This window comes from Panulirus ornatus, chromosome 5 (genome assembly GCF_036320965.1).
Source record: "Panulirus ornatus isolate Po-2019 chromosome 5, ASM3632096v1, whole genome shotgun sequence".
Classification (NCBI taxonomy): Eukaryota; Metazoa; Arthropoda; class Malacostraca; order Decapoda; family Palinuridae; genus Panulirus; species Panulirus ornatus.
Window position 1 is genome coordinate 19,292,418 of NC_092228.1, and position 24,149 is coordinate 19,316,566.

Genomic DNA, 24,149 nt, shown 5'->3' on the forward strand with positions numbered 1-24,149 from the left:
CAACTCGCCTCCCACACCATATATTCTTAATACCTTCCACAGAGCATCTCTATCAACTCTATCATATGTCATAGGTGTCCTATAATAATCAACAATTAGTACTATATCAATTGTAAATATCAAATCATTAGAGTTACTATCTCTTTTTAGTTTATGTATAACCTGAGTGAAGTCATATGTGGTAGGTAGTAGTTTGTATGCAGCCAATGACCAAGGAGGTATATTACCAGTAGTACCCTCCTGGGTATTGGAAGGATTAGTGACAGCTGCTTGGTGAGCCAAGACTTTAGTGGTTGTCAAGTTGCACTCCTTGAAACTAGGTAGCTGTCTTTTCTTTCTACCTCACCCACACATGGACTACTGGCATTCTGTCCATAAACATGCAATCTCTTCTTATCACACATAAAACAACAACACTAAACTCACATAAGTAATTTTTCATTACTAGATTTTCCTGTGGTGAGCACCGTGCACTAGCTCTGCCTTTTGGCAAAATGATAAGAGTAGTAAGTTGTAGGTAGGAACATTTAGGCTGGAGCATTAAGTAGAGACATTAGGTCGTAGTAGGTTTGAACATTAGGTAGTAGTAGTAGTCAGTAGGAGCCTCTGCAGACATTGCAAGAGTTGCCCTCTGCCAGTGGCCTGTTAAGGGTGTGGCACTAAAGACTAAGAAGCTGCACTGAAGTTGATTAGTTATGGTGACTCTGTTGCCATGGCCACCACCTTAAGGGAGTTCCAGGATGGAACTGGCATCATAGATAGATAGAAGTCATATGTTTCACATTTCACCATTGGATTGTTTAGTTGCTCACTCTTGTACCCTAATACCTTGTAATCTTTGATTTTAAAGTTGCATCCAAATTCGCTACCATCTTTTTCCCATTTTATGAGATTAGTATTGAAGTCAGCTGACCATATTGATATATATTCTGTTTTATCTTTATTCTTTTGTATTTCTTCAAATTTTGTTAATACCAGACAAATCTGCGATATTTGTTTTGATGGTCAGTAAGTTACAATGTTAGTTATGTTTAAGGCAGGAATGTTTATTGCTAGTTTTTCACATTTCTTTTGAGATACTCTCAATATTTGATTCACCTCTACCGTACTGTTAGCATAAATTGCTGTGCTTATAATTTTGTCTCAGTCAACCCCATGTCTCATATCCTTCTAAATCAGCATGGCTGTTCATGCTCCCATCCAACAAAGTTTCAGTTAAACTGACAAGTAGTATGTTGTCTCTTGTATGCTCACTAAAACATTTGATAATAATTCTGGAATTCTCCACATTTAAACCCTACACGTTCATCTATAATGTTTCCCATGGATTATTTCTTTTGTTCTTGTGCAGTTCCTTTTGTAGTTTCATTGTGTATGGGATTCATTGTTACTTGAACAGTTTTGACTCATGTCTTCTGGTTTAGTAATTTTCCTATTAGCTTCATCAGCATCCTTTTCATTATTGAACCCATTTTGTCCTTTCAACATCCTTCTTTGTATTTTTTCATGTTTGTAAGTGGATTATCTTTGTGTATCCATTCTTTTCCCTTGTTCCATGTCTCGCTGCTTTCAGTATCTCGTTCATTTTATCCAGAACTTGACATCACCCATCATGACATCACTTTTCATCATTTCTTTATAACTTACTCTGTTCTATTCTTGTTCTCTGTGGTCTTTCTAGGTTGATAATATTTCTCTTCTCTGTTTCATCTAATGCCATCCAGAAGGATTAATACCCAACTGGATGCTGAAATTTCTAGCTGCCACTCCATTTGCATTTTCTAAATTTTCAAAAACATCTACTTTCTCTGTGATCAATAAACTCAGTTATTTTTCTTACAATTCTCTGCATGGGAACATCAAAAGTAATTCTTTTTTTTCACTTAATTTAGTTGTTATTTACACATTAATCATTCAGCTTACATTTACCTCTAATGTAGTGATGACATCTCATTCATTCTTTCTATTTTACTTAACCGCTGTCTCCCGTATTAGTGAGGTGGTGTAAGGCAACAGATGAGGAATAGCTCAACCCATACACATACATAAACGCCCATACACATGTACATACATATACATTTCAACATATACATACATATACATACATAGAGATATATACCCATTGGAAAGGATCACAATTTTGCATGTGATCAAGATATTCCTACAAGAGTTTCATTTTCCCTGTGGACTCATAGGAATATATACACATGTACATATCCATACTTGCTGCCTACATCCATTCCCTTCTCCACTATGCCACACACGAAATAGCATCCCCCATGAGGCAGCGCCAGGAAAAGACAGAAAAGGCCACATTCGTTCACACTCAGTCTCTAGATGTCATGTGTAATGCGCCAAAACCACAGCTCCCTTTCCACATCCAGGCCCCACAGACCTTTCCATGGTTTACACCAGACACTTCACATGCCCTGATTCAATCCATTGACAGCACATCGACCCCGGTATACCACATCATTCCAATTCACTCTATTCCTTGCACGCCTTTCACCCTCCTCTATATTCAGGCCCCGATCGCTCAAAATCTTTTTCACTCCATCCTTCCACCTCCAATTTGGTCTCCCACTTCTCCTTCTTCCCTCATTCATACGATTGTTATTTTCGTCAGCCTTTTCCTTTCATGCTGTTTTTTCCTTATTCCACTTGTACTTCTCTCATACCTTGTCTCTTTTTCATGATTGTCTTTTGATGATGGGATTTCTTTGTTATTTCTTTCCTTTTTTTCCATCCTTCTTTGAAGTATGTGGCACCTGACTGTCAATTCTATGAATTTAGTACATTAGTAGCCATCTGACTGATTTGTAACATCCCATTAGACGTGCTCTTCATCATCTTTTATACAGTCTATCTTATACACAGCTTTTGTCCCACTGCTACTTGGTTTCTTTTATGATATTCGCATATGAAGAGTACGATTGATTAACATCTTATTTGTGAACATTTGATTCCTGGCTGTTCTAACCCATACAACAATGTACCATTTTTTTGTAGTGGTCACATTTATAGGCTAAAGGGGGGCTTCAGTTTTCCAAACTGATTTCATGTAGATTTTTCTTGATATTTGCAATCTTTTTTCCGAATGCATGAAATGGTGTCAAAGTATTTTATTGTATTTGTCATTAAATATTTTTATTTTCATTTTTATCATTCAGTATTGGGATGTGGTAATAGGCAAAGGAGAGGTGTAGAGGAAATGGGGAGACAAATATATATCAGTGTAGGAAGAGAGGAAAGTGATTGGTTCTCAGTGAATGTAGGTTTGTGGCAGGGGTGTGTGATGTCTCCATGGTTGTTTAATTTGTTTATGGATGGGGTTGTTAGGGAGGTGAATGCAAGAGTTTTGGAAAGAGGGGCAAGTATGAAGTCTGTTGTGGATGAGAGAGCTTGGGAAGTGAGTCAGTTGTTGTTCGCTGATGATACAGCGCTGGTGGCTGATTCATGTGAGACACTGCAGAAGCTGGTGACTGAGTTTGGTAAAGTGTGTGAAAGAAGAAAGTTAAGAGTAAATGTGAATAAGAGCAAGGTTATTAGGTACAGTAGGGTTGAGGGTCAAGTCAATTAGGAGGTAAGTTTGAATGGAGAAAAACTGGAGGAAGTAAAGTGTTTTAGATATCTGGGAGTGGATCTGGCAGCGGATGGAACCATGTAAGCGGAAGTGAATCATAGGGTGGGGGAGGGGGCGAAAATCCTGGGAGCCTTGAAGAATGTGTGGAAGTCGAGAACATTATCTCGGAAAGCAAATATGGGTATGTTTGAAGGAATAGTGGTTCCAACAATGTTGTATGGTTGCGAGGCGTGGGCTATGGATAGAGTTGTGCGCAGGAGGGTGGATGTGCTGGAAATGAGATGTTTGAGGACAGTGTGTGGTATGAGGTGGTTTGATCGAGTAAGTAATGTAAGGGTAAGAGAGATGTGTGGAAATAAAAAGAGCGTGGTTGAGAGAGCAGAAGAGGGTGTTTTGAAATGGTTTGGGCACATGGAGAGAATGAGTGAGGAAAGATTGACCAAGAGGATATATGTGTCGGAGGTGGAGGGAACGAGGAGAAGTGGGAGACCAAATTGGAGGTGGGAAGATGGAGTGAAAAAGATTTTGTGTGATCGGGGCCTGAACATGCAGGAGGGTGAAAGGAGGGCAAGGAATAGAATGAATTGGATCGATGTGGTATACCGGGGTTGACGTGCTGTCAGTGGATTGAATCAGGGCATGTGAAGCGTCTGGGGTAAACCATGGAAAGTTGTGTGGGGCCTGGATGTGGAAAGGGAGCTGTGGTTTCGGGCATTATTGCGTGGCAGCTAGAGACTGAGTGTGAACGAATGGGGCCTTTGTTGTCTTTCCCTAGTGCTACCTTGCACACATGAGGGAGGAGGGGGATGGTATTCCATGTGTGGCGAGGTGGCGATGGGAGTGAATGGGGGCAGACAGTGTGAATCGTGTGCATGGGTATATATGTATGTGTCTGTGTGTGTATATATATGTTTACATTTAGATGTATAGGTATGTATATTTGCATGTGTGTACGTGTGTGTGTGTATACATTGTGTATGGGGGTGGGTTGGGCCATTTCTTTCGTCTGTTTCCTTGCGCTACCTCGCAAACGCGGGAGACAGCGACTAAGCAAATTAAATAAATATAGTTAATTATTGGTACTGTATCCATTTCATTTAGATTTTGTCACCTGTCTAAACACTGATGTAGGAAATGTTGATTGGTTATTCATCTTCAGGACTTCATTCATATTTAATTTAGTCTCTGTACTATTCCAGATATTTTCAGGCTTCATGCTATATTTACAGACTGTAATTTTCCATTCGTGCATTTCATTTTTGATTTAATTTTCTGTCTCTTACTCTGCATCCCTGCTCCTACTTTCCCCCTAAATATGCACTCGCTGTAGCAACTTTAATTCTTGTGTGAATGATAAGAATATTACCTGTCGCTATTTGACATTTCAACTTGTGGAAAAAGTTGATAGTTGAAACTGGAAAAATTTGTGCAGATCCAAAGTATCATTGAGGTAGAAAGATCTCTCTCTCTTTTATGTGAGTCATCATCCATTAAGGAATGGCAGTATATCTAGTACTTCCACTTTTCCTCATTCAAGTGTTGAAGACCAAATACCATCATTTAAAGAATTAATTGTAGAATTCTGCTTGATGGTTTAGCTATCACACAAGCTTCTTTCTTGTGGCACTAGCAGGAGTAAGAATTTGTGAGGAGCAGAGAGAAGTTGCTTCAGCAGGTAAGGTATGCAGTATTTATAGTGAAAAGTTTGAGAAACAGAAAAGGATGTCAAGAGAAAGATGAGATACAGCAGTGAATTAAAAAGTGTATGGTATAAATATAAAGGCTGACCATAAGGGAGAATTTTCACTGGAATTATGGCTAAGAAAGGTAACTGTTGATGAGAAATGATGTAAGATAACAAGTGTGATGAAATGTAATGGAAGGAAAGAATCAGCATCATCAAATATGTTCATGTATGACTGAACACTTTGGAGATAATGCTTTTTGTAGTTTGGGGATCAACAATGGATTTTTTTAAGATGTTGGTTGTTAAGTTGGAATGATAGAAAGTGAAGATTGCGAAAACTATAAAGAGATTTGACACAGTCAAAATGAAGATCAAAAAGTGTTGAAGTGTTGAAGAATTAATGGAAATGGAATGAGAAAGTGAAATTTTATATGAAATGATCATGTACATACTGGGATTTAGAGAAATTTTGTTCCCCTGCTTAGAGGAGGTTCTGCAAACTTTAGCTAGATGTATAGCTGGAAATAAGATGTATGATATTCATGAAAAAAGATGTAATATTGTCACAAACAAATGATCTTTTTTTTTTCTCACAGGCTGAGCAATGTCAAACCTGTTATGCAGAGGCCGCGACGTAAGTTATGGATTCCATTAAAGTAGTGTATCAGGATTTTGAAAGATCAACTCTATGAATCCAAAAACAATGGAATGAACATGGGAATATCAGGCTTATAATATCTGTTTCACGATGTTGAATTCTTTGACCTCCAACTGTGACTTATTTTCAGTATAGAAATGTACTCATAAAACACTGTGCCACTGCTTTGATCTCCAACCTAGAAAAAAATTGCTCATTGGGTATATGGGTATACAAAGACTAGACTTGGTTGACAGTAACAAGATGATAAGTTAGTGCATAAAACACAATATGGGTTGAAAAAAGAAAGTGACATGGAAATAAAAGTGTGAGCCAGACAAACAGACATACTGATAGACATCAAAAACACATTAGCACCTACAGCATTAATCATGATTTTACATGCAAGCTTTACTAATTAGATCACTTGCTTCTCTCACTTTTTGTACCTTGGGTATTCAAAACTGGATGAGTTTGGTTAATGAACAAAAGCATTTTTAACTAATTTGACATAATGAATTTATTTTCCTTATTGATAACTTGTTGTAAGAGCTACCTCATTTCCAGTCCATCTTTACTAATAGTGTTTTTCTACTATGGCATATTTCCTGCATTAGTTATTACACTAGAAGCAATCCCTTCCTCGTTGAATGCACATTGCCTTACACTGGTGAACAGGAAGGCTTATCCAACAAAAACTAAATACTTTCATAATAGGTTCATACACATCTGACTATTTTGACTATCAGAATTCCTGAAAAAATACATAAAAAAACAAAATGATCTTGTGGACTAAAGAGTGTATTTTGGAATGCAACTGTAGAGAATGATTTTGTTTATTTATATTTGTCAAGTCTACTTTTCTAGGTTCAGTTATGAGGAAAAGAGTTATTTTGAGGATGTATGGTATATGTTGGGTATGACTGATTTATTTAAATGTGAGGAGAATAATGTCATATTAGTTCATCTTGTTTTACAGCTGTGTAATTTGATGTTCAAAAAAGTGTTGCCCAGTTTCTTGGGAAATATCTGAGCCCCATGATTTGTCAACAGCATTACCCTTTACTAAAAATTTTATTATTATCTGGGTAAATTAATTATGAGTGTTGCATTGTAATGATGAAGGATATAATATTAGAATTTGTTAATCAACAACATAAAAATGAAATTATATGAGTATATCTGCCATAAGTGTTCATTGTTAGATAAGCATTTCATTTTTCTAGAAAAATATGTACTTGCACTCTCACTCGTGCAGTTTACTAAAACAATATCTTATTTTGTAAATTGATTATTTTGATAACTATATCAAATGAGCGAATGCGGCCTTTCTTCATCTGTTCTGGCACTACCTTTTTATCATGGGAAGCGATGAACAGGTTTGAAAAAAAAAAAAAAGAAATTCTTAGAAAATTTATCTGCAGAACTCAACCATGGAACATAAACATTTGCCATAAACAAATGTATATACCAGTGGTATGTCATAAAAGAGAATTCAGAGGTAAGCTGCATGACTTAGTTCAGTTGTCCACCAAAGCTGAACTATCAATTTCCAAATTAATCAATATTTTTCTAGATTCATTTCACGCATGTAGATAGAAGGAAAATGTTATGTTACTTAACATTTCAAATATAGTTTAATGGGAGTCGTCTTAGCTTTAGAGTAAAGTAATCATTTTCTTTGGTATAGAAAATAGGCTTGCTTTGAAGATTCGTAAGTAATTCTTTTTAGCTGTGAGCAGGATTGAACTGTGTAGTCTTTCTTGGCCTTTTGAAATTTAGTTAAAATTGTATATGCCTCATAGCAGAGAAGTTGTGCCCTACAAATGCAGTCATGGCTGGATTTAAATTTGATACACAAAGTCTAGCAAATTTACTGTGTACCCTTTCCAAGCAATCCGATTTAAGGTTAAAGAATCTAGATGAATAATAACATTTGAATGAGAACTAGTTCTTTTGCCACAATCATTTCTGAATATGGGTATGATGTACTGGGATATGTCAACTGATTTTTTCAGAGGCAGCTCTGTCAATTGCTTAATGCGAGATGATTTATGATCAGTAATTATTAAAGCAAGAAAAGTTATGAATATAAATATATTCACAGCATATTAGTGATATCAAACAAATTTATTTTGGACAAGGGAGGGAGTATTTTACAGCATTTTGGACTAATATCTTTCACTGTAAGTCTGGTATCTGCTAGATCATTAGACTAATGTAGGTTAAGGTCCAAGAAGCACTTCTATTATTGTTTAGCTCGTGACACATATCGAAGTTGTAAATACCTCTTATCACAGGTTTGGATAATGTTCAGAAAAATATGAAGATAAATTTAAATGAGAAAAGATCTTTATGTAAAAAGGAAATCGTATTAGATACTAAATTTGCCACTGATATATACTGTACATGTATACCACCCTCACACACTCACACATTGCTGCACATCTTGACCTGAGGTCCCTCCCAGATGACATAGGCTAGACATCTTGTGCACTGACTAGCCAGTTTCTTGTGGCTGCAGGAGTTCCATACCAAAGGTTCCTGGGGCATGAAAATAATTTATGTACAGAAAATCCTTGTCTGTTGCAGTGTTAACAATATAGGGGGGCCCCGACTTATAAATAGGTTATGTTCCGTACCCTGTATTAAGCTGAATTATTTTCAAGTCTGAAAATATAAAGAATGGACAAAATTAAAGTAAATAGATACCTTGTAAAATTTTCGTAGGTCTTCACCCCCACAGCTCGTGCTGGTCCTAGGCTGTTGAACCTAAACCTGACTGTAATGTAATGAATATTGCATTCTGAATTAAATATATCTAGTAGAACATCATATTAAGAAAAACTTAATGATAAAAAGATACAAATTTAAGTAGGTCCACTGTTTATAAGTATTTGTAATTAACCGCGTGTTGTACTAGGAATTAAATATCATTTTCTGGAACTCATTCATAATTATGGGTGTTTGTATGGCAAGAACTCTTTGAATGGATAAATTTAACTATCCACAGGTGTGAAATTAGCACACCAAGTTCAATTAGTGGCATTTGCTTCATTCTACTACTGTTACTGTTTTTGCAGATATAAACGAGAGAGCTTGGTAATTACGTTCTTAGAAAACAGCATGCTATTAATATACACTAAATAAACACATAACTAATGGGAAGAATAGGGTTATAGCCCCAAACATGATAATTTGCATAGTAAACTGAAAAGTAAATGGGAAAAAACAGGCACCCAGACATAGCCAACTACAACAGTGGTGTATAATGAAATATTTTTCATTAGTTCTTACCATGAAAAAATTATAAACTGATGATTTGTTTAAGATGATCTACGTGATGGCTGGGTATGTATTTAGATATTCATAAGAAATAAAGGAAAATATTGATGGCAGTGTTGAAATCGCCATGTATCACAGAAGCTTACAGTTAACTTGGAGTTCTAAACATTCATCTTACAATCAGTGAGATATGGTGAACTGCTTTTTTCATAATTTTTACTTCATATTCTCTTCAGTTGGCTCTTACCTAATGCATGAATTAATAATCACCTAGGCATTTACATAAAACACAGAAGAAAATAGGCAAAATAGCTGAAAGTCACCTCTCCCAGAATGTTAGTGATCTTGCTGTCATCAAATTGGTTTCGAAAACCAATAATAAACTGAGAAAAGTATTTCCTTCTCATGCAGTGAAATAATGTCATATAAGAATAATAAAACAACCAAGAAACAAGAGAAATTAAAAAGTTGTGGGAGTTGCTAGTAAGCTATCTTAAACACACTCCCACCACTAGATTTTTATTTATTTCTGCCTGAGCAAGATAAGGATTATAACACTTGTTTCTTCATGGATATTATTATCCTTATATGGAGTTCTTTACTTTTGTAAGAGAAATAGTTTTTTCTATTCACTATTTTCATGGTTGGATGACCAGTCTGGTGAGAGCACAGATCCAAAATTATTTCTTTGGCTATGAATTTTTCCTATTTTATATCAAAGCTTTTTCTATCTGCTTATTTAAACACAAATCAGGCAATTTGGATGGCATAGTATGCATTATTCTGGCATGTTTCAGCTGTTTTGGAGGTTTTGTCAATCTGAGGAAACAAAATCCTTACTGATCTCTCACCCAACTCTGTTTCAAAACACTCAACTTATAATTGTTAAAATACAACAAATTGTATTTCTCAGATTCTGCTTTTACACAGTTCTGTTCTGTACATTCTAATTAATGCATGAATTAACAGTTATTTATATATCTATTGAAAATTATGAGAAGACAACTAGAATGAATGGAATCTTACTGAGCATTAACAACTATATTTGGTTCTATATATGGGAGGTGAGTTTGAATGGAGAAAAACTGGAGGAAGTGAAGTGTTTTAGATATCTGGGAGTGGATCTGGCAGCGGATGGAACCATGGAAGCGGAAGTGGATCATAGGGTGGGGGAGGGGGCGAAAATTCTGGGAGCCTTGAAGAATGTGTGGAGGTCGAGAACATTATCTCGGAAAGCAAAAATGGGTATGTTTGAAGGAATAGTGGTTCCAACAATGTTGTATGGTTGCGAGGCGTGGGCTATGGATAGAGTTGTGCGCAGGAGGATGGATGTGCTAGAAATGAGATGTTTGAGGACAATGTGTGGTGTGAGGTGGTTTGATCGAGTAAGTAACGTAAGGGTGAGAGAGATGTGTGGAAATAAAAAGAGCGTGGTTGAGAGAGCAGAAGAGGGTGTTTTGAAATGGTTTGGGCACATGGAGAGAATGAGTGAGGAAAGATTGACCAAGAGGATATATGTGTCGGAGGTGGAGGGAACGAGGAGAAGAGGGAGACCAAATTGGAGGTGGAAAGATTGAGTGAAAAAGATTTTGTGTGATCGGGGCCTGAACATGCAGGAGGGTGAAAGGAGGGCAAGGAATAGAGTGAATTGGAGCGATGTGGTATACCGGGGTTGACGTGCTGTCAGTGGATTGAATCGGGGCATGTGAAGCGTCTGGGGTAAACCATGGAAAGCTGTGTAGGTATGTATATTTTGCGTGTGGGGACATATGTATATACATGTGTATGGGGGTGGGTTGGGCCATTTCTTTCGTCTGTTTCCTTGCGCTACCTCGCAAACGCGGGAGACAGCGACAAAGCAAAAAAAAAAAAAAAAAAAAAAAAAAAATATGTAGATAAATTTTGAGGAAAATAGACATACTAAATGGAAGGTTCACTGGGTACTAGGGATGATATAGAGTTCAAAACATTCAACATATAATGATTTTTAGATACTTAGATTTACAGAGTTCTCTTCAGTAGGTTTTTTTCTATCTAGCTCCTAATGTTTAGGTCATTCTTTTGCTCAAAAAATAATTTGACTCACTGAATGGTATGATAGATTGTTATCTCTTAATTATATTTTATACACAATTCTCTTCTGGTTCTTAAATTCATGAAATAATGATTTTTAACATATTGAGTTTTTTTTTTTTTTTTTTTTTATACTTTGTCGCTGTCTCCCGCGTTTGTGAGGTAGCGCAAGGAAACAGACGAAAGAAATGGCCCACATCCCCCCCATACACATGTATATACATACGTCCACACACGCAAATATACATACCTACACAGCTTTCCATGGTTTACCCCAGACGCTTCACATGCCTTGATTCAATCCACTGACAGCACGTCAACCCCGGTATACCACATCGCTCCAATTCACTCTATTCCTTGCCCTCCTTTCACCCTCCTGCATGTTCAGGCCCCGATCACACGAAATCTTTTTCACTCCATCTTTCCACCTCCAATTTGGTCTCCCTCTTCTCCTTGCTCCCTCCACCTCCGACACATATATCCTCTTGGTCAATCTTTCCTCACTCATCCTCTCCATGTGCCCAAACCACTTCAAAACACCCTCTTCTGCTCTCTCAACCACGCTCTTTTTATTTCCACACATCTCTCTTACCCTTACGTTACTCACTCGATCAAACCACCTCACACCACACATTGTCCTCAAACATCTCATTTCCAGCACATCCATTGAGTTTTACCTGCTACATTGTTTACATGGCATTTTGAGTATTAGTTTGTGATTTTGCCTTATGGTCCCTATCTGTATCTCTGATGCTTGTTCCCTTTAGGAACTCACTCAAGGGGGTGGCCACAGTAAAAAGAGTCTCTTAAACTACTGAACTCCCTGATCTCTTTATTTTAATGGAAACTAATGGTACAGTTGAGCACATTTTAAATATCACTTTCTGAAGCACCTATCTTATGCCATAACATGACCTGTCCCTACTATATTTTTATTATTCCAATCGGGCATACAAATACAGTATGTCCATGTCATGTACATTTGTTTTTATTATTTTTATTTGTTTATTTCACAGTTATGCACTGGAATTCACGTGAGGTTTTATGCTATAAGAAGCAGGTATTCCACATGGTATACTTGATTCATGTTGTTTGAAATGGTAAAAATTCAGGGTTTTGTTTGTTAAGGGGTTAAAAAGAAATGTCTTTCCATATGCTGTGTTTTCTAGTCCTCATTTAACTCATGAGGTATCAAATCAGTGAGGTGCAGTTTTGCTCAACATGCTGTTTTCCAAGAACATAACTTCCCATGGTGGACGAGAATTCAGGGTACATATATGAATTTTTTTGTTGTTGTTGAATTAGACATACAACCCTAGGATCCTTTTCATTGGGCTCCTGCAGGTTTAAGATTGCACTAAAATCAGAGATCAGGAAATGATGGACTCCTGTAAGGTGAAAGCGATACAGCTTCACTGAAGATGACTTTTTCACGTGCAGTTTAACCATATATATGTGAAGTCTGGTCAGACACACGCACACAATTGCTGTTTCCCCGTGGAAAATGAAGTGTGATAAGTTCCAAAGTGCACTTTCGTGTAATGATCACAAGTCGGGAGATACATTCTCATTCTTGTATCTCCACTGACGATGTGATCTTTACATGAAAGTGCACTTGGGAACTATCATGCTTCATTTTCCTTGCAGTTATCACCAAATCCAAATCACATGCACCACTGTGACCTTTTGAAACACACACACATATATGTATATATATTTATCATACTTGATTGCTGTTTTCCAGAAACCAGATGAAGAAAGACATCCACTCATTATTATTACTATTATCATAATTATTATTATTATTATTATATTTAATCGCTGTCTCCCGCGTTAGCAAGGTAGCATCAGGAAACAGATGAAGAAAGACCCATCTACTCTCAAATACACATATACACACACATATACGCTACCTCGCAAACGCAGGAGACAGCGACAAAGAAAATATATATATATATATATATATATATATATATATATATATATATATATATATATATATTCTTACTTCCTCACCTTCATCCATTCCCATTGCCACTGTGCCCCACAGGAAACAGCATCGCCACCCAATGCATCAGCAAGGTAGCACCAGGAAACAGACAAAGAAAGGCCACGTCTACTCACACTCTTTCCTCTTTGTCATGTGTAATGCACCAAAACCACAGCTCCCTATCCCACATCCAGGTCTCACAGACTTTTCCATGGTTTACCCCAGATGTTTCACCTGGGTTCATGTACACACACACCCTCGCACATATATATGTATACATATGTTTGAGGACAATATGTGGTGTAAGGTGGTTTGATCGAGTAAGTAATAATAGGGTAAGAGAGATGTGTGGTAACAAAAAGAGTGTGGTTGAGAGAGCAGAAGAGGGTGTTTTGAAATGGTTTGGTCACATGGAGAGAATAAGTGAGGAAAGATTGACCAAGAGGATATATGTGTCAGAGGTGGAGGGAACGAGGAGAAGTGGGAGACCAAATTGGAGGTGGAAAGATGGAGTGAAAAAGATTTTGAGTGATCGGGGCCTGAACATGCAGGAGGGTGAAAGGCGTGCAAGGAATAGAGTGAATTGGAACGATGTGGTATACCGGGGTCGACGTGCTGTCAATGGATTGAACCAGGGCATTTGAAGCATCTGGGGTAAATAAACCATGGAAAGTTGTGTGTGGGGCCTGGATGTGGAAAGGGAGCTGTGGTTTCGGTGCATTATTACATGACAGCTAGAGACTGAGTGTGAACAAATGTGGCCTTTGTTGTCTTTTCCTGGTGCTACCTTGCGCACATGCCGGGGGAGAGGGTTGTCATTTCATGTGTGGCGGGGTGGCAATGGGAATGAATAAAGGCAGCAAGTGTGAATTATGTACATGTGTATATATGTACATGTCTGTGTATGTATACATATGTATACGTTGAAATGTATAAGTATGTATATGTGCGTGTGTGTATGTATATACATGTGTATGTGGATGGGTTGAGCCATTCTTTCGTCTGTTTCTTGCGCAACCCTGCTAACGCAAGAGACAGCGACAAAGTCTAATAGATAAATAAATGAATATATATATATATATATATATATATACATATTAAGACTATATGGTGTGGGAGGTAAGTTGTTAGAAGCAGTGAAAAGTTTTCATCGAGGATGTAAGGCATGTGTACGTGTAGGAAGAGAGGAAAGTGATTGGTTCTCAGCGAATGTTGGTTTGTGGCAGGGATGTGTGATGTCTCCATGGTTGTTTAATTTGTTTATGGATGGGGTTGTTAGGGAGGTGAATGCTAGAGTTTTGGAAAGAGGGGCAAGTATACAGGAGAGAGCTTGGGAAGTGAGTCAGTTGTTGTTTGCTGATGATACAGTGCTGGTGGCTGATTCGTGTGAGAAACTGCAGAAGCTGGTGACTGAGTTTGGTAAAGTGTGTGAAAGAAAAAGCTTAGAGTAAATGTGAATAAGAGCAAGGTTATTAGGCACAGTAGGGTTGAGGGACAAGTCAATTGGGAGGTAAGTTTGAATGGAGAAAAACTGGAGGAAGTTAATTGTTTTAGATATCTGGGAGTGGATTTGGCAGCGGATGGAACCATGGAAGCGGAAGTAAATCATGGGTTGGGGAGGGGGCGAAAGTTCTGGGAGCATTGAAGAATGTGTGGAAGTAGAAAACATTATCTCGGAAAGCAAAAATGGGTATTTTTGAGGGAATAGAGGTTCCAACAATGTTATATGGTTGCAAGTTGTGGGCTATAGATAGAGTTGTGCAGAGGAGGGTGGATGTGCTGGAAATGAGATGTTTGAGGACAATGTGTGGTGTGAGGTGGTTTGATCGAGTAAGTAATGAAAGGATAAGAGAGATGTATGGTAATAAAAAGAGTGTGGTTGAGAGAGCAGATTAGGGTGTTTTGAAGTGGTTTGGTCACCTGGAGAGAATGTGTGAGGAAAGATTGACCAAGAGGATATATGTGTCAGAGGTGGAGGGAACGAGGAGAAGTGGGAGACCAAATTGGAGGTGGAAAGATGGAGTGAAAAAGATTTTGAGCGATGGGGGCCTGAACATACAGGAGGGTAAAAGGCATGCAAGGAATAGAGTGAATTGGAACGGTGTGGTATGTATATATATATATATATATGAATAAATTGTACATTTCCTTTTCCATAGCCAGAGGTTGAACCATTATGTGACATTCATTTTTTTTTTCATTCATTTCAAGCTAAAAGTTTGTTTTCTAAATTGTTTCTTACATTTTTCATATGTATATATATGTATGTGTGTGTGTGTATGTGCATATGTGTGTGTGTGTGTGTGTGTGTGTATATGTATATATATATGTATATTATCCCTGGGGATAGGGGTGAAAGAATACTTCCCACGTATTCCTCGCGTGTCGTAGAAAGCGACTAGAGGGGACGGGAGCGGGGGGCCGGAAATCCTCCCCTCCTTGTATTAACTTTCTAAAATGGGAAACAGAAGAAGGAGTCACGCGGGGAGTGATCATCCTCCTCGAAGGCTCAGAGTGGGGTGCCTAAATGTGTGTGGATGTAACCAAGATGTGAAAAAAGGAGAGATAGGTAGTATGTTTGAGGAAAGGAACCTGGATGTTTTGGCTCTGAGTGAAACGAAGCTCAAGGGTAAAGGGGAAGAGTGGTTTGGAAATGTCTGGGGAGTGAAGTCAGGGGTTAGTGAGAGGACAAGAGCAAGGGAAGGAGTAGCAATACTCCTGAAACAGGAGTTGTGGGAGTATGTGATAGAATGTAAGAAAGTAAATTCTCGATTAATATGGGTAAAATTGAAAGTTGATGGAGAGAGGTGGGTGATTATTGGTGCATATGCACCTGGCATGAGAAGAAAGATCATGAGAGGCAAGTGTTTCACTAAGATGATTTTTACGTGATTTAACACATATAGTTTATAGTTGGTCAGAATGCAAAAGTGATATGTCACGTTGGGAAAATGGTGTATAGTTCCAAGTGCACTTTGTGTAAATGAAAAGTGGAGTACTTTAGATTTTGTTCTCAAAACTGACGATGTGATCCTTTTAAAAAGTGTTAACTATCATCTACATTTTAATAGGAGTATGCACCAAACATTAATGGACTACTTTTGATTATGAAAACACAACATATTATGTTATATTGTGAATCAACTTGATTGTGTTTTCAGAAACAGTATCTGAGAAGAATCAGTCATTATTATTACTATTATCATAATATTATATTGATATTATATTTGAATCAGTGTTGCGAGTAAGGTAGCTGGAAGAACTGATGAGGAAAGACCATTACCTCAAATACACATTGACACACATTGCCCGCAAAAGGAGACAGACAAAGAAATAGTATGATAATGTATATATATTATGATATATATGATATTAAAAGATTTTTATATAAATATTTAGTGCTTTTAATCAAGTTCATTGCAGTGAGGACAGATGAAAGCATAGCAGTATCACAGGAAACAGACAAAGAAAGGCAGTTTCGACATTTTTTTGCAGGATAATGCAATAATCGGAAGCTCTACCTATAGTTCAAGATTTAAGGAGACAGGGTTCATGACACAAGCTGCAAGAGTTGTAAACATAAGGGGACAAATGGAGTGTGGGGTGATGGAAGATATCAGGTAAAAATTTTAGGTAAAAAAAGATGTTTGAAGAGAGAAGGGGTTTAAATGGTTGGTAAACATGGGAGAAATGGGAACTCAGTTGAAGGGATACATGGTGGAGGTGGAAAGACGGGAAGTGAGACCATGGAGTGGAATGATGATTTTGAAGATTTTGGTAAATGGGGTTGAACAATGCAGGAGGGTGATGGGTCAAGGTGAGTGAATTGGACGAGGGTTACGGGAATGACGTGGTCAATGAGAACCAGGATTTGAAAGCATTGCGGAAATAAACCCATGGACAGTTTGGTGGGGCTGGATGTTTGAAAGGGGGTGGATTCGTGATTTATGACGCTAGGATGAGGTGATCAATGTGTTTGTTGTCTTTCGTGGTGCTACCTTGGATGTGGGGAGATGGTTGTATTTCCATTGTACGAGGAAAAGGGAATAATAAGAGAAGTGTAAATTACATGTGTATAATGTTTGTTGTGATGTATTGCTATACGTAAATTATATTGTAGTATTGGATTGAGATGTAACATGTGATGTGGGTGGGAGAGCATTTTCGTCTGTTTTCGAACCGGTAAGAAGTGGACAGCGACAAGTCTTAGATAATAATGAGAATACTTAAAGCATATGATTATTATTACATTTATGATTAATATATATAGAGTTGATTAATATTACTATGATAATATTAAGACTATATGGTGTGGGAGGTAAGTTGTTAGAAGCAGTGAAAAGTTTTATCGAGGATGTAAGGCATGTGTACGGTAGGAAGAGAGGAAAGTGATTGGTTCTCAGGAATGTAGGTTTGGGCAGGGATGTGTGATGTCTCCATGGTTGTTTAATTTGTTTATGGATGGGGTTGTTAAGGGAGGTAAATGCAAGAGTTTTGGAAAGAGGGGCAAGTATGAGTCAGTGGAAGAGAGCTTGGGAAGTGAGTCAGTTGTTGTTTCGCTGATGATACAGTGCTGGTGGCTGATTCGGGTGAGAAACTGCAGAAGCTGGTGACTGAGTTTGGTAAAGTGTGTGGAAGAAGAAAGTTGAGAGTAAATGTGAATAAGAGCAAGGTTATTAGGTACAGTAGGGGTGAGGGTCAAGTCAATTGGGAGGTGAGTTTGAATGGAGAAAAACTGGAGGAAGTGAAGTGTTTTAGATATCTGGGAGTGGATCTGTCAGCGGATGGAACCATGGAAGCGGAAGTGGATCATAGGGTGGGGGAGGGGGCGAAAATTTTGGGAGCCTTGAAAAATGTGTGGAAGTCGAGAACATTATCTCGGAAAGCAAAAATGGGTATGTTTGAGGGAATAGTGGTTCCAACAATGTTGTATGGTTGCGAGGCGTGGGCTATGGATAGAGATGTGCGCAGGAGGATGGATGTGCTGGAAATGAGATGTTTGAGGACAATGTGTGGTGTGAGGTGGTTTGATCGAGTAAGTAACGTAAGGGTAAGAGAGATGTGTGGAAATAAAATGAGCGTGGTTGAGAGAGCAGAAGAGGGTGTTTTGAAATGGTTTGGGCACATGGAGAGAATGAGTGAGGAGAGATTGACCAAGAGGATATATGTGTCGGAGGTGGAGGGAACGAGGAGAAGAGGGAGACCAAATTGGAGGTGGAAAGATGGAGTGAAAAAGATTTTGTGTGATCGGGGCCTGAACATGCAGGAGGGTGAAAGGAGGGCAAGAAATAGAGTGAATTGGAGTCATGTGGTATACAGGGGTTGACGTGCTGTCAGTGGATTGAAGCAAGGCATGTGAAGCGTCTGGGGTAAACCATGGAAAGCTGTGTAGGTATGTATATTTGCGTGTGTGGACGTGTGTATGTACATGTGGATGGGGGGGGGGGGTTGGGCCATTTTTTTCGTCTGTTTCCTTGCGCTACCTCGCAAACGCGGGAGACAGCGACAAAGTATAAAAAAAAAAAAAAAAAAAAAAAAAATATATATATATATATATATATATATATATATATATATATATATATATATATATATTATTATTAGGTTCAGCAGGTTTGAGGGACATATTATTTGAGATATGAGTTTGAATGGAGAAAGTGGAGTATTTTAGATTTTTGGGAGTGGACTCAGCAGTGAATGGAACCATGGAAGTGGTAGTGAGCTATAGGGTGGGGAGGGGGCAAAGGTTCTGGGAGCAATGAAAAATGTGTGGAGAGAATGTTATTATGGAGAGCAACATGGGTATGTTTCAAGGAATAGTAATTCCACGATATTATATTGTTGCGAGGCTTGGGCTATATATAGGGTTGTCCAGGGGAGGGTGGATGTGTTGTAAATGAAATGTTTAGCACAATATGTGGTGTGAGGTGGTTTGATTGAGTAAGTATTGAAAGGGTAAGACAGATTTGTGGTAATATAAGAGTCTGGTTGAGAGATCAGAAGAGGGTGTGTTGAAATGGACTGGATATATGGAGAGAATGAGGACAGGTTGACAAAGAGGACATATATGTGTCAGAGGTGGAGGGAACAAGGAGAAGCAGGAGACCAAATTGGAGGTGGAAGGATGGAATGAAGAAGATTTTGAGTGATTGGGGCCTGAACATACAGGAGGGTGAGAGGTGTGCAAAGAATAAATTGGAATGATGTGGTATACTGGGGTCAACATGCTGTCAAAGGACTGAACCAGGGCATGTAAAATATTTGGGGTAACCCATGGAAAGGTCTGTTGTGCCTGGATGTGTATAAGGAGTTGTGTTTCGGTGCATTACACCTGGCAACTAGAGACTGTGTGTGATCAAATGTGCCCAGGAAACAGACAAAGAATGGCCCATCCACTCATATATATATATATATATATATATATATATATATATATATATATATCCATAAATGCCCATTCATGCACATATACATACACACACAAACACAGATATATACACATGTACACATTTATATTTGCTTGCCTTCATCCATTCCCAGAGCTACTGTGCCCCATAGGAAACAGTGTTGCTGGACTCTGCTTGCTTGAGGTTTAACTTTGACTGAAGTCACCTTTGGCAAGGCATTACCTTTGTCAGTGTACGAATCAGATTATGGTCTCATTAAAAACTTTCCTCAAAGGAATCCATCCTCTCCCTGCTACGTAGTGTAGTTCAGCCTTAGAACTGGAGGAACACCTTAGGAGTCATGGGTTACAGCCCTAGGACCCCTTTACAATAGGAGTCATGGTATTTAATAATATTTGCTTTGATATTCTTTGTTACTGGACTTAGCCCACAGATGCTTACACAGTGTGTGAGAATTTACTCTTAGTAAAGCTGTATTGTCATAAATAGATAGAGGAGTGCAGTCAAGTCATGAATCTGCTCACTCCAGAGGAGCACATCATGTCCCAACTATGATGTGGAGTGTAGTCTTGGAGCTAAAGGGGTTCTGGAATAACAACACACACAAATAACTTGAATTAATAATTACCAGTTTACATGTATCTGACTGACATTATGAAATAAAACAAAATTCAAAATTTGAATTCTCTGTGGTCTGTAGGTCCAAGCTTCACTACACCTACCCCAAAGTACTACTTGTACTGTAATATGTAGGCATTTTATGTCATTGTCATTTTTGGTCTGCTGTTGTTAAAATACATTGTCTTTTCTCCACATTTCACATCCTATACTGCAAAAATGACTTAAGGAAAATTATTCACTGGAGTTAGGACAGCCTAATACATTTGAATTTTTATCTATTTATTTTTATATTTTAATAACCCCAGGACCTCTTTCCAGAGGCTCCTGCCGTCCATGTTTCTCTATGGCTTGTGTAGTGAGAGGTTCTTTGGCAATATTAGACTACCAGTAATACAACCTAACCAAAGATGACTTTTCACTCACACTGTTTATAGTTATTTTACACCCAAATTTTGTTGAGTACTTAATTTGATTATTTATATGTATTATTGAATAATCAGTAGAAACAGACTATATGTTTTGGTTGGATAAGGGTGAAGCTGCCAGCAAATCACATCACCTAACAATATGTAAGCCAAACCAAGGCAAGTGCATCAGACTGGGGACAATCTTTTACTTAGTCAGATGTCTGATCAGGTCTCTTTCTTAAGCTAAATTTACATCTCTTTCCCCACACAACACAAAAGCTTTATCCATTTATTTATCTAATACCTTCACTCCATTTCCTGCTTCATGTCAAGGATCAGGTACACACAGTCTCTTCAACATTACTCACACACCCCATCTTTTTGTTTACATCAACCCATCTGTAGTGTGTTTGAATGAACATGATGTTAAGAACTTTTAAAAGTACTAATGACTATTAATCAACACACACAGTTGATTTGTTGGTGGAGACCAAGGTCTCCATACATGACATGTATACACTAAACACCTCAGTTGTATTCAATACCCAATTATTTCTTTTAACATATAAAATATCCTTGGCCTGAATTAGAATATCTCATTAAAACCTTTCCTCCTTGTACATCCAACTGTACTAAAGTAATTCCTGTTTAGCAGCCTACCTACTACCATTTATTCATTATGACCTATCTGTCTATTTGTATTACTGAAGCCTGTTAACTGGAACCAAATGAAAGGGGTGGTTATGGCTATGGTGTCTCCATAACTAATGAACTTAAGTGCCACTTCTCAGCCTTTCGTGTCTCACCCTTAACAGACCAATGGCTGACGGCAACTTTAGCGCAATGTTTATAGAGATTCCTGCCTAATGTTCCTACTGATTACTACTACTACCTATTGCTCCAGTCTAAATGTTCCTACATACCACTACTATCTATTGCTCCTAACATTTTGCCAAAGGGTAGGACTGGTATAGTGATCACCATAGGAAAGTCTAGAGTTCAAAGAATGAGCTGTGTGAGTTGAAATGTTGTCAAGTGTTATGTATGACAAGGAGAGATTGTAAGGCAAAGAGAAAAGACAACTAGTTTCCTAAGAGGAATACAACTTGTCAACCAATGAAGTGCTAGCTCACTACGCATCAGGAGGGTAGTACTAGTAATATGACGCACCTCTCTGGAAGCTGCCTACCAACTACTACCTACCCTACTGTCATAAAAGACTTTCATCCTTGTGCCCTTCTAATGACTCCATACCAAGTAATCTTCTCATCTTCATTCTTCATTCTTACCTTCCTCCTAGTTTCAGATATACTACACACATATCCGTTTCTGTTTCTTTTACTTTTTTGCTACTGTGACTTGCATGCATACTTCAATGTTAGGATGAGTACTCCAATCACTTCTGGAACACTTACGCTTCGGCTTAAATATTTTCCCTTCAGTAGAGCTTTCAAATCTTCCTATTTTTTCCCTTGCATTACTTTATTTCAAGTGTCAGATGCTTTCCCATTACCAATCCTTACTGAACTTCACTCCCAAATTATAAGTATGTCCACAACTTTTAGTTCTTAGTGCAAACTGGTTTTACATCATGACCTCCCTTACTTTTAAAAACTACCATCTTACTTCAATTTACACTAACTTTAAGTATCATACTCCACACACATCATTGAACTGGCCCACCAATCTATTCAACTCTTCCTCTGATGTAGTCAGCAACTTAGCATCTTCTGCATACTATAGCTCTGACACCTTTCAGTGTGTTTGTTTATGGCTCAGTACTAAACCATAGTTATCACACCTTGCTTTCTTTTCACTGAATGTCCCATTCATAAACACATTAAATAACCATGGCAATGACACAATCTTGATGTACTTCCACATTTATGTAAAACCACATTCATACTCCCACTTACTGTCACACATGCACAACTTTAATTGTAAATTCTCCAATAGTATTTAAGTTTTCTGTTCACAAAGAAATTCAGAAACAAAGTGTCTTCCTGTTCACCAAAATATAAACCTTTTCTAAATCCGTATATGCATCATACATCTTTCTCTTACAAAAACTCTCCACCACTTGTTGATGAAAAAATCTGATCTGCACATTCACTTGTCTGAAACCCTCATTGTTCCTCTCCAACAAGGGGGTCACTATTCACTAATCCTTTTCCTTCTTTCAACCACATTCCTACCATACACTGCCAAGGGGTCCCTTGCTTTATACGTGTTCGATTTGTGTGATTTCACGTATTACATATATGCTGATAGCTTATTTCTCCCAATACTTTTTTACATGAGGCCTGAATTCACTCAAATATGGCTGAGCAGTTAGACATGGGATGGCAATGTTATGTAAATAGAAAATAGAATACAATATTAATGTCAAGAAAAATAAACAAACATGATGAAAGGTACCATACACAATTCTTGTAGACATTCATGAAAGTGATTCTGATCATGATGAATGTGTAACATACAATAAAAAGTGTTACATCTCAGTGAATTGTGCTCAATCAGTGATGTCAGTACTACACAGGTTATTGTCAACAGATCAAAGGACTAACAAAAAGAAAGCCATCAATCAGTTAATTTAGAAGGAAATGACCAACACCACAGTTCTTAATTATCTCACTAAGAAAGCAAAAGTTTGAAAAAGAAACAAGAGATAAATATGGAAAAAGAGGTATTATACTCAGTGCTTGAATTTTAAGATGTAACAAAGGGATGGTGGGTAGTATGGGTTAGTTATGATGTCTGAGGGGTATCCCACTCCCATGGAAACTATGAAAAAAGTAATTCTGTAAGTGCATAATGTTACGTTCAGATAACATGTGATGGAAAAATGATAAACAGTATTTTATTGACTGAGTTAAGAACATAATGATATTTTGATTTTGGGTTTTCAAGGGGATGCCATTTCTCTCAATTCAAGCCCTGATTATATTTAATGAAAATATGTTTAGCCAGCATAACACAGTAACACAAGTTTATATCTAGTTCTGGAGTCACTCACCTTTCACCTTTTCCTCTCTAATACTCCCTGTTTCTTCTTTTGTAGAAGCTTACAAAGTATGGTGATAATATTAATCATAAAAATAAGTAATGAAGTTGATATAGATGATTTTTGTAGGGTGTTATTAAGATATGGTGCAGGAGAAAAAATTACTTGACGCAGAGGCATTTTTACCAAGAAAGTAAAGCTTGTTTTCAAGTAGAGGAAGATAAAATAGTGGTTTGAAGTGAAGGTGGGTCTACAACAGGGTTGTGTGATATCTCCGTTGCTGTTAATCTGTCTGTGGATGGGTGTCGAAGGAGGTAAATGCGAGTGTCTTAAAGACTCCTGAGAAGAAGATCTGTACTCTCTCAGGATCACGGGGTATGACCAAAGAGTTAAGTCTGCTACTGTTTGCTTATGACATCGCACTGGTGGGAGATATGATTGAGATATTGCAGAAG

The 24,149-nt window shown here is 37.8% G+C and overlaps 1 protein-coding gene across 3 annotated transcripts in view; it reads left to right on the forward strand.

Annotated features, from left to right (window-relative positions):
• Window positions 1-24,149, forward strand: part of LOC139748624 (uncharacterized) — a 68,426-nt gene that overhangs the window by 14,118 nt on the left and 30,159 nt on the right. For all 3 annotated transcript variants that reach the window (XM_071661819.1, XM_071661821.1, XM_071661820.1), the window contains exon 5: window positions 5,867-5,904. In XM_071661819.1, coding sequence (XP_071517920.1) covers window positions 5,867-5,904 — 38 coding nt within the window. The remainder of the gene's footprint in view (window positions 1-5,866; window positions 5,905-24,149) is intronic.